This window comes from Heterocephalus glaber, unplaced genomic scaffold (assembly GCF_053883595.1).
Source record: "Heterocephalus glaber isolate CG9 unplaced genomic scaffold, H.glaber_assembly_v1.0 deba00000621, whole genome shotgun sequence".
In the NCBI taxonomy this organism is placed as follows: Eukaryota; Metazoa; Chordata; class Mammalia; order Rodentia; family Bathyergidae; genus Heterocephalus; species Heterocephalus glaber.
Genome location: NW_028258153.1, coordinates 17,153,814 through 17,167,267, shown reverse-complemented (window position 1 = coordinate 17,167,267; position 13,454 = coordinate 17,153,814). Strand labels below are relative to the sequence as shown.

The window sequence follows — 13,454 nt, the reverse complement described above, 5'->3', positions numbered from 1 at the left end:
TAATGGCCCTCCTAATGACGGATGCTTGTTTCCAGTTTTTTAACATGATAAAATTCCCTTGAACTTTGTCATTGTGAACTAGTCATAATGAGGTTTTCTTATTGACTAGTAGTTGTTTTGTATTTTGGGTATTACTGTTGATTATTTCTGGCACATATTTTTGCGTGTGTACTGATCCTGGAGGCTTTATGGATGTTTTAATTAATGATGCAGTCAAGTCTATTGATCTTTTCCTGTCATCTGTGTTTGATGGATTCTGGTATTTCAAATGATAATTCATTTCCCCCAAGATGTTTTCATTTCTATTTTTAACTGTCACTTGTAAAAAACACTTTTTATAGAACCCTATGAATGAGATAGATAATAAGATGTATGTAACACATTGTGATGATCTATAATGATCACATAAGGATCAGTAACTTTCGATTATTATTTCAGTTATAAAATAAACAATGTATTACAGAAAAGTATTGGGGGTTTTGTGTTATTTGTGGAATGACTATAGGTAGTCCCTCATAATAAATTTACTTTGTAGGTAATATACTAGCCACTGAGAAAAAGTGGTACACTAGAAATATCTCCTTCCTTCCTAAATCTTTTGGACAGGATTGCTTCCCCAATTAGAAATTTCTCTAACCTCCATGTAAGTAGGAATTGTTACTGCTGCCATGCAGTATCAGATGACCCAGTAGAACTATGCTCTTAGCAACACGTGAATCAAAAATTAAAAAAGATCGATCTTGACTTACCTAGAATTTTATAGTTAAACTTTTTTTTTTTTTTGGTACTGGCGATTGAACTTGGGTCCTTGCACTTGCGCAGCATATAGTTAAACATTTTTAAAGTATTATTTCTCTGTATGTCCATTTGTATGTAGTGTAATGTTGCACACTGTACATGGATGAGAGAGACACCACGACTTCAGTATTTGGGGGCTCTGTAGTCATTTATTCCACCTTTCTACCTTGATTTTCTGGAACTGGGGCTGATTTTGTCCTACCACTAGTAATCTCCTGTGGAAGTAGCTTACAATTTTTTTGCTTCTTCCCTGTCATAGGAAGAAAAGAAACTTAGGTATACCATGAGACCAGTATCTCATAGACTCAGGTCATTAGCTTTCCTCCACTTTCTACTCTCCTCAGTACCTGATTGGTGCAGTTTTTTAAAATTGTGGTTTTTGTTGCCACCCCTCCTCCCTTTGTTAGTAGGGAGAGATTCATAGGAGAGAGGAATCATTTCCCACATAGAGTAATATTTCCATTCAGAAGAAACAGCTAAAAGAAAAGAAAGATTTTTGAAGGGACAAGAACTTTTATAGCTGAGCAAATTTGGACGTTTGCTAATAATTCAGCTACATTATATTTTTATAAGATATGTAAGTGCATTTGCTAACCTGACCACCACATATACCTATCTCTAACTTGAAATTTGCCTTTAACATCACGAAAATACAAAGCACTGTAGTGCTTGTAACACTCTTCCATATTATTGTAGGTAACTAAATGACCATGGAATCTGGAGCAGAGAACCAGCAGAGTGGAGATGCAGCTGTAACAGAAGCTGAAAATCAACAAATGACAGTTCAAGCCCAGCCACAGATTGCCACATTAGCCCAGGTATAAAATACATGGAGAGATTGCAAGCTGTGTCTCTTCTAAGAGGAATGTTTCCAGAAGAACTTAGTTTTTACTACAGAGATACACAGTGAGCAGAGATGTTCTCAGAATATCACAATGATGATATAACAGTAAAATGTATCATTAAACACTAATACAGTATATTTGTAGTGACATGATCCACAAATTATTACATTTTTAACAATATATAAACTAATTGGATCTCAAGGGAAGAAAGCCTTGGCTGTAACAGCTGCTTTTTAAAATGTATGTAACACACAGTGGAAGTCAGGTAATATGAAAGCCAAAGTTTATATAAGCTTAAACTAAAAAAAACAGGATAAATAAGTTGACATGCAAGTAAATTTTAAGGATGATAGTTTTTGTTTCCTATATATTTTAACTACTGTTCCTGACTGATTTTTGTCTTTGTCTTAAAAATCCTGCCAATAAGAGTATGTTCTCATACTTTCTGTTCTCATGTATTTTTCCTCAAATATTTTATTAACAACTACCTGGGTATTAGTGGGAAAGATGGTTAACATAAAAACCAGATAAGGGCCAGGGATATAGCTCAGCAGCTCTGTGCCTGCCTGGCAAGTGCAGGGTCCTGAGTTTGATCCCTGGTACTGGAGAAAAAAAATAAGAGGATAAACCTGCTAGGTAAAAGTGTAACAGTCTGTTTAAGAGGAGGGTTCTCAGTATAAAGTAATCCTGGCAGAAGCTAGACATACTAGAGTTTTTCTCAATTTAAAAGCTCCTACAGAAACCACTGAGCATAAATGAGTCTTGTAAAATAGCAGGCTCACCATAGTTGGTGTGGGAGGGCTGTTTAACTGATATAAAGCATGGGCCAGATACTGGCCTCCAGCAGGAATTTGGTCAGGAGGAATGGCTGCTCTGCCTTCTTTCCTAGAAGTACCAAGGCCCACCTCCAGCCCTCTGGAGTAAGACAAAACCAAATACACTTCAAGTGTATATTCAGATGAGGCAGGGGCTTGATCAATGCAGGATTGAAATAAGCAAACACAGCTACGACTCTAGGCTCATCCAAGCATCCTGTCCTCTAAGGAAGATGCCAGCAGACATGATGACAAGCCTCAATATGACTGTCCCTTTGTTCACACTACTCTGCCTTGCCTGATTGTCCTCTGATTTGCTGCATAGTGTCATCCTGGGAGTTCTCACTCTACTTGTTTTGTGGAGTTTCTCTTACTGTTGTAGTAGAGCATGTATTTAATGGTACCTTGAGGGAAAAAAAGTTTGGATAAAGAATTGTTTCTTTTTTTTAATTTTGAAAGCATTAATCCACGGTAACTTATTCTAGTGCTACTGGAAAGGCTAATTCTTCTTTTGTATCTCTGGTATCCTATAAAATTTCTTTGGTCACAGTACTTCAAAATTTCATTATCACAGGCATTAATAAACGGGATCAGTTTTTAACCTCTGTATTCAGAGGTCCCTTTTATGGTGGAAATGCATGTCTTCGCTTTTAGGCGCTTTTGTTTAAATTATTATTTGATTGATGGTTTTTTCTTCTATTCTTTCTTATTTCTCTGCAGGATCCTGTAGTCTAGACATTCTATCTGTAGGACAGTTTTTCTCATTTTCTCTGCTGAGTTCTTTCTGCTTTGCTGCCTGGGAGCTTTCCTTAACATATTCCAACTCATCTATTGAACTTTTTGTTTCCCATTGTCTTCTCCTCATAGAGCTCCGTATAGCTCCCCACTGCCATTTGTTTTGCTCTCCATCCTTCACTTTAGAGGCTTTCCCCATATGTTTGATAATTTGTGATTGACTTCTCAGGTTTAAAAGCGACCTAGAGAGTGAAGTGTGCTTAGCATATGTGAGGCCTAGGTTCAATCCCTAGCACCAGATATGAGTAAATAAAAGTGGACTAAGAAGTGTTATATGTGGATATGTTGGGCCTAATAGCTGTGAGGTGCAAGCTTCACTGTAAGTGGTTGTGGTTGTCCTAATAACAGTATCTTTCACTCTTTATATTGAAGTCTTGGGTTCTGCAGAGACTTCACTAATCCCCTGGTTGTAGGGAAAAGTACTCCGAGCCAAGTGAGAAAAGAGGGCTAGAGTTTAGTAGCTACCTTCAGCAATGCCTGGTGTTAGGCGTCAAGAAACCATCCAGAGAGCAAATCTCCATTTTTCTGTCAAAGTGTGGTAGATTTATTTGTTCTTCCATAGGGAGTTAGAGAGAGGATCTAATTGTTTTTCACAGAGTCTTCAAGCAGCCTTCCTTATTAGCAGTTTCTTTTTTCACTGTACCTCCTATGGTGCTGTAAATCCCAGCCTCTGGATTTTTGTGCTGCAGATCAGACTGTCTCTCAACTCATGCGTTGGCCATCTGAAATCTTCCCAATTCATTTATCTGCACTCCAGCTTCCTATACTCTTTATTACTATTCCGTCCTTTCTCATTCTTCAAATATTTGTGTATAAGTATGCCTATAAAAATGAAATTAATTTAATGAAGTATAATTGGGGATTCACGGGAGAAAATTATATGCACATGTTCAAATTCTCCTTATCAGATGGCCGTTACTGAAGACTTAAAAGTGGAGTCACATAATTTGAGTTTTAGGAAAGCTAGTATCTCTTTCCACTTACATATATTCAATTCTTTTGGAGGGAAATGCTCTTGGTTTCAATTTAAGTTAAAGGGTAAAAAAGGATGATCATTGTAGCTTTCTTGTCATAAGCAGATTTTAAAACGTAAGTAATAAGGAATTTGTTAAGCAAGTTATATACTTTCTTATGTAGCCATTAAACTATTAAAGGAAACTATTAATAGTGTGGGAAAATGCTATATATTTAAAAACAAAATATATTTACAAACAAAAAAATGTATTGTAAAAATTGAATGTTCTCATGTGCCTTAAAAAAAATTTTAAAAAAAATTTACAGCAAAAAAATAACTAATGATGAGCTTTTAAGTAGAAGGAATGTAAGGAATTTTTATTTTGTACTTTATGCATCTGTTTTATGAACTTAAAATGAGAGAAGCCATTATGAAGAATGATCATTGTAGAAGAGGGATTGAGTTCAGCTTGTTATATTTACCCTAGAGGGCTTAGGAAAGACAACATAACAATTGCTTTAAATATCAGGAGAGCTTTTCTATGGAAGACCAGATAATACTATGAATAGTCTTAAGGTTTGCCTCAAACTTCAGTGAAGGGGAAAGTATTGTTGGGTGCTTTTTAGACTGATTTTGCAAACAGTGTGACTCTAATATGGGTAATACATATGTGACATTTTTAGAATCAGGTAAAACCTTTAAAAAGATTTAAAGTGGCCAAAAGAAAATAATGATAGATTTCCTTTTCCAAACTGTCAAAAGAAGCTCCTTGTTTTAACCAGTGTGCAAAAGACTGTGGTAGTGATCTTTTCCCAAAGCTTCAGAGTCAAATATTTGTCTGCTAAACATCCTTGCAAATTAATGTTAGCTCAATTCCATCTTCCATCACAGTCCCAACCACACAAGACCTTGTTATGTTTTATGTTTCATTTGGTGATTATAGCTTACCAGTTCTCTCATGTGAACCATGTGTCATTTTTTATTCCTCTTACCTCTTTCAACCAATCATTCATAAAGCCCTATTTGGTCTGCCTCCAAATTTCTGTAAAATCACTCAATTCCCATCCCTATCACTACTGCTGCCTTGTTTCTGGCCTTCATCATCTCGCCTTAACAACTGTACAGGCTTCTCATTTGCTCTCTCCACCTCTAGCATTTTTCTCTCCCCTGAGATTTGTATCTTTTATACTACCACTAAAGTGATCTATCTAAAATGTATACCTTGGGCCGGGGATTTAGCTCAGTGGTTTCGCCGCCTGCTGCACAAGCGCAAGGACTGGAGTTCGATCCCCGGTACCAAAATAAAGTAAAATAAAATAAAATGTATACCTCGCTGTAATATTCAGGAGTTCAAAGGACCTTCAGTGTCTTCCCCATACTCTGCAGGATAAAATGTATGCTCCTTCCTGTGACACACAGGTGATCATGACTGGCTCGGTTACCCCTGCCCACCTCTGTCACTGTCTCTCCTCCTACTTCATGCTAACACTGCACTCCATTAGCTCTCAATTCTCTTCATCCCTCTCTGTCATGTAGACAGGGCTGCTTCTCTTTGCTTTTTTTATTGCTGCCTCAGAAGTTTTATGCCTTCCAGTCTACAAGTCACAGTAGTGTTGTGTCTAACTTGTATTCTCTGTTTCAAACTCACATTCTTTCCTGGTAGCCTCCCCTCTTAGGTTCAGTTGGATAGCTTTGCTGAACACAATATGTCAATTTTTCTCTTAACAAACTTCTTACTCCACTGAATTATACTTACTAAAATATCTTCCCCGTTTCTTTACACACACATACGCATACACACACACACACACACACACACACGCGCGCGCGCCACTAATTTTGAGGTCAGGACTTGTACCTGTGTCATTTTTGTAGTTTTAGTTAAAGCACTGTTACTGGCACATAGGTCCCAGTAGCTTTTTACCAAATGAGCCAATATCATCCCTACTCTTAAGTATATTGGAGCATAAAAACAATAAATACTATCTGATAGACATGTGTGACTTGTAACTTGAATATTGACTCATTAAAATTGCCACCTTTGTGCCTCAGGAGAAAATTGGTTTCTCTTATATTCTTTCAACTCTGCCCCTTTATTAAGAATGAAAACAAATTCTTAAAACACCAGCTACCTACCAGTTTAGTGATTTTCAAGGATATGAGGAAATTGACTTTTTCAATTATAATGCCTGTTAATGCTTTCTCATTAATAAAAAAGTATATGCATAATTAGTTTAAAAGAGAAAACTAGCTGCTTATTACTAAGGTGTATATTTGTTACAGACTTAGTTTAGGTCAATTTTGCCCTGAGAACAATTAAGATTTTAGAACATGGCTTATTTAACAAGATATTTTGAAAACTTTTATGTTTCTTCAAGGCTAGCACATCTGTTGACCTTGTGTTAATTAACCTCTTTGAGCAGTTATTTTTGTCTTAAAATGGAGATAGTATTTATTAGCCTTTAGTCTCTTCAGAGCAAAACAAGAAATCGGTTATGAAAGCAGACAGGAAAATATAAAAGTGCCTTATAGAGTGAGTGGTATTTAGTGTTCAGGGGAAGTGTATGTTGCATATTTTGATACTACATTAAAATAAATTTTTATTGGTCATTTGGGAATGACTGAAAAGAGGAAGGGAGGGGGCCTATAGGGCTTTTATTTTTTAAAAATATTAAAATTTAATTATGGGTTTCTTTCACTTCATTGAAATACTAATGTAGCAGAAAGGTCATATTTTTGCTTCTGAAAAGTTACTTTATATTGAACCTGAGTAGTTCCAAGGAGGTATTTGTAATGGTAATTTTTTTCCATGTTCAACACCATAGGTATCTATGCCAGCAGCTCATGCAACATCATCTGCTCCCACCGTAACTTTAGTACAGCTGCCCAATGGGCAGACAGTTCAAGTCCATGGAGTTATTCAGGCGGCCCAGCCATCAGTTATTCAGTCTCCACAAGTCCAGACAGTTCAGGTATGTGTATAAAAAGTTTTGCGTATACTTTTGTAACTATTGTTTATAGCTATTTCTGTCTCCTTTCATTAGTTACAGAACTAAGGGCACATCTAGTTCATAATTTTATGTCATAATGAAGGAATATGCTGCATCTGGATAGTCATATAGGAACATATATACACAAAAGCAGACATGAAGAAAATGACTTTTTCTTAAGCTGCAGAAAAAATGAGAATTGATTGGGGAAAATAGTTAAGTACATGGGATAAAGTAAAATATTTGGGAGAGACTGTAAAGCTGATGAACCTCTGTTAAGGAAAATTAAGATATATAGATAACTTTGTAATAATATTCTAAATCTCCATTTAGGTGAGAAGAAAAGCCTTGATAAAAAAATTATTAACCTTATCTGAGGTATTATTTGGATTTAGTGATCACGTACAACTTTTGTAGTACTGAATTTTTTCAGGGCTTTTGGTTAGCGTATACAACTTGGAAATAATAGTGTATTCAGAAGGTACATTGATCATACTGCACATTAGCTTATTCCTTTGGGTTTGTTCCCTTTGGTTTGAATCCAAAGAGAATAAAGACACTCTGGACTTCTGAAGGTGACTATTTAATTGTAAGGAACCAAGAGCAGTATAGATCTTTGCAATTGAGCTTACTGAAGGGAAAACAAAACAAAACAAAAAAAACTTAATGTTCATTCAAGTAGGCTGTAACCCCAGCCTCCCATTTCATATTTTTTGCTTCACAGTCTTCCTGTAAGGACTTAAAAAGACTTTTCTCCAGAACACAGGTGAGTCCTAGGTCCTAGATTTGAAGAGAACTATTATTAGAAAGGAAGGTGAGAAGTCATCTTTATGTCTTTGTCCTCTAAAAACGTGGAATTTCAAGGTTTAAGTAAAATCCTTAGAGTTCTTCTACTGCTAGGCCAAACTTGTTACCTACTCAGCCCTTAATTTATTATTTAATTCCTCTTTATAACATTTCTCCTCCTCCACATGATATTCTAGCATTATGTGAGCACTTTCAGAAAAAGGAAGTTCTGTCTCCTAAGGTGATCTACTTAACAGGAGTGATTTCTAAACGATTCCTTATGGTATTGAGCCAGAATATATTTTTGTAAAATTGTCACATGGTATTCCCAGTTCTGTCCTCAGAAACAAGATTAACAAATCTGATTCTTTTTCTATTGGACTGCTTCCTCTTCTCCTACCGCTATATACTCTGCCTATTTATAAGAAAATTTTCAGACTCAATAAACTCTTATTTCTCTTCAGCCTTGTATTGTATTGTGTACTTTTGATTCCTCTTCACCATCCTGGTTGTTTTCTTCTAGGTGAAAGCTTTTGTACATGATAACCAGAACTGATTGGTATTTGTAGAGGGAATAAGTATTCTCTTTGTCCTTGAAGCTTTTATTAAGGACATACTAGATTTTCTTTTTTTTTCCATGTTATATTGAGTCATTGAGCTGCTATTACCTCCTATTTGGTTTTGTCTTGGGATTTGGTTTGCTTCAGCACTTACCTGTGGTTGGGATATAATGTTTTTGTGTGAAATCATCAAATTGTATAAATTTCTATAAGATACTTAGAACAGATTTTGCTAGCAACTAGGATATAGTGTTAGCCAAATAAAGATCTAAGTATCTGGTATTTCTGTGAACTCACAATCATGAGTTCTTTGCCTTAGTTTTTCTTTCATTTCATACTACCTTACCATTCTCCACACAGTATCCCATTACTAATTCCCCACCTATATCTTCCTCTTGATTAAAGTGGAAAGAACTTGACGTGCTTGTCATGAAATCTAGATTCCAGACCCAGTTTGGATATTACTAGGTCAAATGACCTTGGGCATGTCCACCTTTTTTTTTCACTTAAGATCTCTGTAAAACAAAACAAAAATTACTAAAATTACAGCCACATTTATAAAGACTTGATATTTGTTGATTATGTTCTTAATTCTAATCTCTATTTTGGAGCAATATAATTTGAACCTGGGGATTTTATGGCCATTTCCTTTATAGAAGTATGTATTCATCTTTTTAGGAACACATTTGCCATTAAAGTGAGCTATGCTTATAATTTAAAATGTGTGTATTTGCTAAGGAAAAGTTGGACCTTGAAGACAAGCATCTACAAATAGAGACACAAGTGTACTTTCCTTTAAACGGCCTAAACCCTGGAGCATCTATTAGACTTAAATAGTCACTTCAGCTGACTAGCAGTGATTAATACTACTAACCAGTAAATAGTTTACATCAGAAAAGGACCTCAAACAAGGACAGGAATTTTCTCATGTCTAGATAGGAGAATATTAGTATTACCTAACAAAATTTCCAAAATGCACAAGTACATTTCTCTTGATGGGAGAGTAAAATATTTGGACTTCTGGTTATATATTTTAATTTTAGAATATTAGAAACTGAGCTGTACTGATATTTCATATACAGCTTGATTTTGGTGCCCTAACTATTAAATAAATGAGTAATATCTCAGGTTATGTGAGATTCCTCACAAAAGCAATGGGAGTTACACAGTGTATAGGGGTTGACAGTGGCACCCTTGCTTTCATTAGTTTTGGCCACATTTCAGTGTAGGGCAGTTTAAATGTGCCAGACACAGGATTTATAAATTATATTATTTTTAAATTATTTCATGTTTCTTTAACAAATGTTTATTGATCACATGCTATGTGCCAGTCATTGTTCTAGGTACTATCACAGACAACAGTGAACAAACAGTACGTCTCTATTTTCACGAAGATCACATTTGAGTGAAGAGAGACAGACTATGAAATAAAATATGTCAGGTGAGGATAAGTGCTGGAGAGCTTAATAAAACAGGGAAAAGGGCTAGAGAAAGATGATGTGGGAGAGGTGTTCGATTTTATGTGAGGTGGGGGGAGTGCTGAGGAGAGACCAAAAGACCGTGAGGGCAACTAAGCCAGGCCTATAATAAAAGCAAATTCAAAGGTTTGAAAATAAAAGTGCTTGGGATATCAAGGAATAGCAAGTTGTTGCTAGAATAAAGGAGAGTGGTTGAAGATGCAGCTTTTGATAGAATCTTTTTAATACTTTGTAATATGATGGGGTCAGCACTAAAAATTTGTACAACATTGAAGTTCTGTGCTTATGATAGTAACATGGTATTTAAGAGTTGTATAACTTGGGGCTGGGGATTTAGCTCATTGATTCTGCCACCTGCCTCACAAGAGCAAGGTCCTAAGTTCGATCCCAGGTACCAAAAAAAGAGACTTGTATAACTTAAGGATAAATAGTGTTGTTGTTTTTTTTTAAACATGAGACAGTTGTTCCAAAGTTTCTAATCTTCATGATGATGACAAAGACTTAACAAGGCATATATTATGTGACAGATATTTTTGAAAAGAATACAATTGACATCCTTTCTAGGAGGAAGTGATATTTTAACCATGAATGAGAGAATAGCTGCTTTTTGACAGAAACTTGTGCGGTGGAGAGAGCATTTTGAAAATAGAAATTGAGAAATCATCCATACTTTTTTCCACTGCAAGCAGTGTCTATTGTCTCCTCTAATAATTTAAATTTTTATACTATTACAACCTTAGAAATATTTCCTAAACTGTTCAGAAGCCTTACAGAGTTTTGGCACATGTTGAACTTATTTGTTAAAAATACAAAATTGGGGCCAGGGATTTAGCTCAGTGGTTCCGCCGCCTGCTCTGCAAGCACAAGGACCTGAGTTCGATCCCCGGTACCAGAAAAACAACAACAACAGCAAAAATACGAAATTGTAGCTAGGGTTGGTAGCACCTGCTTGTAATCTCAGCTACCAAGCAGACTAAGGGAGGAGGTTTGCAGGATCAAGGCTAGGCTTGGCAACTTAAGTGGGAGACTGTCTCAAAAATAAATTTTTTTTTAAAGGGCTAACATATGGTTCAGTGGTAGAGCCTTTGTCTAGCATGCCCAAGGCAAGGCCCTAGGTTCATTTTCCAGTACTGCTGAAAAGAAATTGTAATAGCTTCCTCTTAACTGTGCAGTAACTTACTTAAAGCCGGAGAGTGAAAATACACTAGCTAGATGTCATAAATGGTAGGTGACAATGAAAAATGATTTTTTGTAAGCACAGCTTAAGTAAGATACATTTACTTTTGTGATCTGTGTATTCTAAATTATGAGTTACCTTTTTCAGAACTAGTAGATACTAAATCACATTTCCAGAAACCTAAGCTTAGATTATTTCTAAATCAGTGTTACATTGATGATCTTTAATGGGGTATATTTAATCACATTAGTTCACCATAGTGAAAAATGATTTATTTTTAAGAAACTTAAAATTTCAATATCTGTATTTGTTTAAAAACTCTTACTGTATAATATAAACAACACACTTAAAAATTTGCAAGTAAGCAACACATGGCTGAGCTAGTGTGATGGCACACATCTGTAATCATAGCATTTTGGGAAGCGGATGAGGCAGAAGGATCAAAATTTGTCTGAAAATAAAAAGGACTGGGGATGTAGCTCAATACAGAGGCCCTGGGTTCAGTCACTAGTACTACAAAAAGAGGTGGGTGTATGTGAAGTTTTCTTCTTTGTATAGATCTGCAGATCAAAAGTTTGAAGATCAGTGTTTGAGACTTCCACTAAGTATATTGATCCAGTGAATTAAAAAAAATTTAAACCAGGGAAAGTATGTAAGTTTTCAGTGGATTGTGTATAATTTTCCCAAAAAACCCCTAACATTTTACCATTGCTTTATTTTGAAATTTCAAGTGATAAAAACGAGGGCTTTTCCCTGTCATATAAACAGGAGCTATCATTTTTAAACAAATCAAAGTTGAGAAATGCAGATCTAAAACTTTTTAAGTAGTGGTTTGGCTCTTTGAAATATTTTGACTGTCACAAGTAGCCAAAATTAAAGATCTACTTAAAGAATTCAGGAAGAAGTTAATAAGTGATGTCAAGAAGTGAGGACAGGAGGGATTCCATCATTGAAGTGTGATAATTGTAATAATTTGCTAAATGTATCGAACTATATCTATAAAATGGATTTTTACATGATTTCTTTTTTTAGTCCGGTATGGGTTGAGTTTTTTAACCCCAAAATTTTAGCAGTTTTAGGTTCACAACAAAATTGAGAAAAAGATGAGAGTTCCCATGTACCCTGTGGCTTCACACATACATAGCCCTCCCCATGTTGACTTTCCCACACAAGGTTGGTACCGTTGTTAAAATCAGTGGACCTATATGGACATATCATAATCATTCAAACTCCATAGTTTCAGTCTTGATGTTGGTACATTCTGTGCCAGTGATTTTTGTTTTGTTTTGTCTGAATTCCTTTTGTATTAAAAGATAATTAATGTAATCTATTAAATAGTGGTCATTACTTTTGTCTGAATTGACAAAATCTCATAGATTGGAGGAGGGCAACCTTTTTTGTACTAAGTGTCATAATCCACTGAGTTTGGGGAGGAGAGATGAAAGATCACATACAAAAAAAAGTAATACTTAATTTCCAAACTGTCCTGTGGGTGGTTTATATAGCTTGTTTTAATGAGTTTCACATCAGAAGGAAATGTTCCTAAATCATAAAATGTCCTTAAGAAGTAGTTGTAAGGATGGCGCATGTGTGAGTCAAGCAGAGGGCAAAGAAAGAAAGCCCAGAGGAAGTGTTAGGATTTTGAATGGAGTATTTATTAATTAAAAAAACAATTTATCACAATACTGTTTACTTTGACCTTAGTTTTGTTGTTTCTGGAATTTCTGACACTCTGCTAAGTCCTTTTCACAGTTCCTGATCTGCTCTACATCTCTGAGAAAGTTTGTGCAGAAACTATGTTGACGAAACTAACTACAACAGCTATTGATGAATGGAAAATTTTTCTACATGCTTCTTTAGCAGTAATCTGTAGCATTTTTAATCTGTTAAGAATCATAGACTAAATTCAGCCTTGCTCGTGGTCTTAGCTATCCTTTCTGGATTTGTTAATCCTTGCCTGCTTTTTAAAGTCTGAAAGATTTTTTATAGTGTGAAAAACTGTACTACCTCTACTTTAAAGGATTTGGATGGGTACATTACCTTATTATAAGTATACTTTGCAAAGTGTTACTAGATTTACCTGATTTTTTTTTAAGTGATGATGCATGTCACAAAACACTGTCAAAATAAGTACCCACTCTCTAGAATCCTTAGGCTTGGACTACATAAAGAATACCTTTGGAGTTTCTCAGGTACCTCTGAATATGATTTTTCTTACTGCCACTGTCATACACATATTTTGATGAGCTAACCCT

The 13,454-nt window shown here is 35.5% G+C and overlaps 2 protein-coding genes across 19 annotated transcripts in view; one reads left to right on the top strand and one right to left on the bottom strand.

Moving 5' to 3' along the window:
- The window catches only part of Mettl21a (methyltransferase 21A, HSPA lysine), an 80,911-nt gene that overhangs the window by 17,680 nt on the left and 49,777 nt on the right, over positions 1 to 13,454 (bottom strand). For 3 of the 13 annotated variants that reach the window (XR_015449197.1, XR_015449195.1, XR_015449193.1), the window contains 2 exons: positions 8,927 to 9,059; positions 3,770 to 4,075 (listed from right to left, as the gene is read on the bottom strand). The exons of 7 other annotated variants lie outside the window; for them this stretch is intronic. The gene's annotated coding sequence lies outside the window, so the exon portion shown is untranslated. Of the gene's footprint in view, positions 1 to 3,769; positions 4,076 to 7,175; positions 9,060 to 13,454 lie in introns of those variants that run through there. 3 more of the 13 variants (XM_021263556.2, XM_087206227.1, XM_087206228.1) reach the window with 2 other exon arrangements.
- The window catches only part of Creb1 (cAMP responsive element binding protein 1), a 64,490-nt gene that overhangs the window by 18,787 nt on the left and 32,249 nt on the right, over positions 1 to 13,454 (top strand). For 5 of the 6 annotated variants that reach the window (XR_015449191.1, XR_015449190.1, XR_015449189.1 and 2 more), the window contains exons 2-3: positions 1,495 to 1,616; positions 7,034 to 7,180. Coding sequence is in view for 3 of the 6 variants with exons in the window: in XM_087206226.1 (XP_087062352.1) it covers positions 1,503 to 1,616; positions 7,034 to 7,180 (261 nt within the window). In the remaining 3 variants the exon portion in view is untranslated. Of the gene's footprint in view, positions 1 to 1,494; positions 1,617 to 7,033; positions 7,181 to 7,922; positions 7,965 to 13,454 lie in introns of all 6 variants that reach the window. The other variant, XM_004851150.4, reaches the window with a different exon arrangement.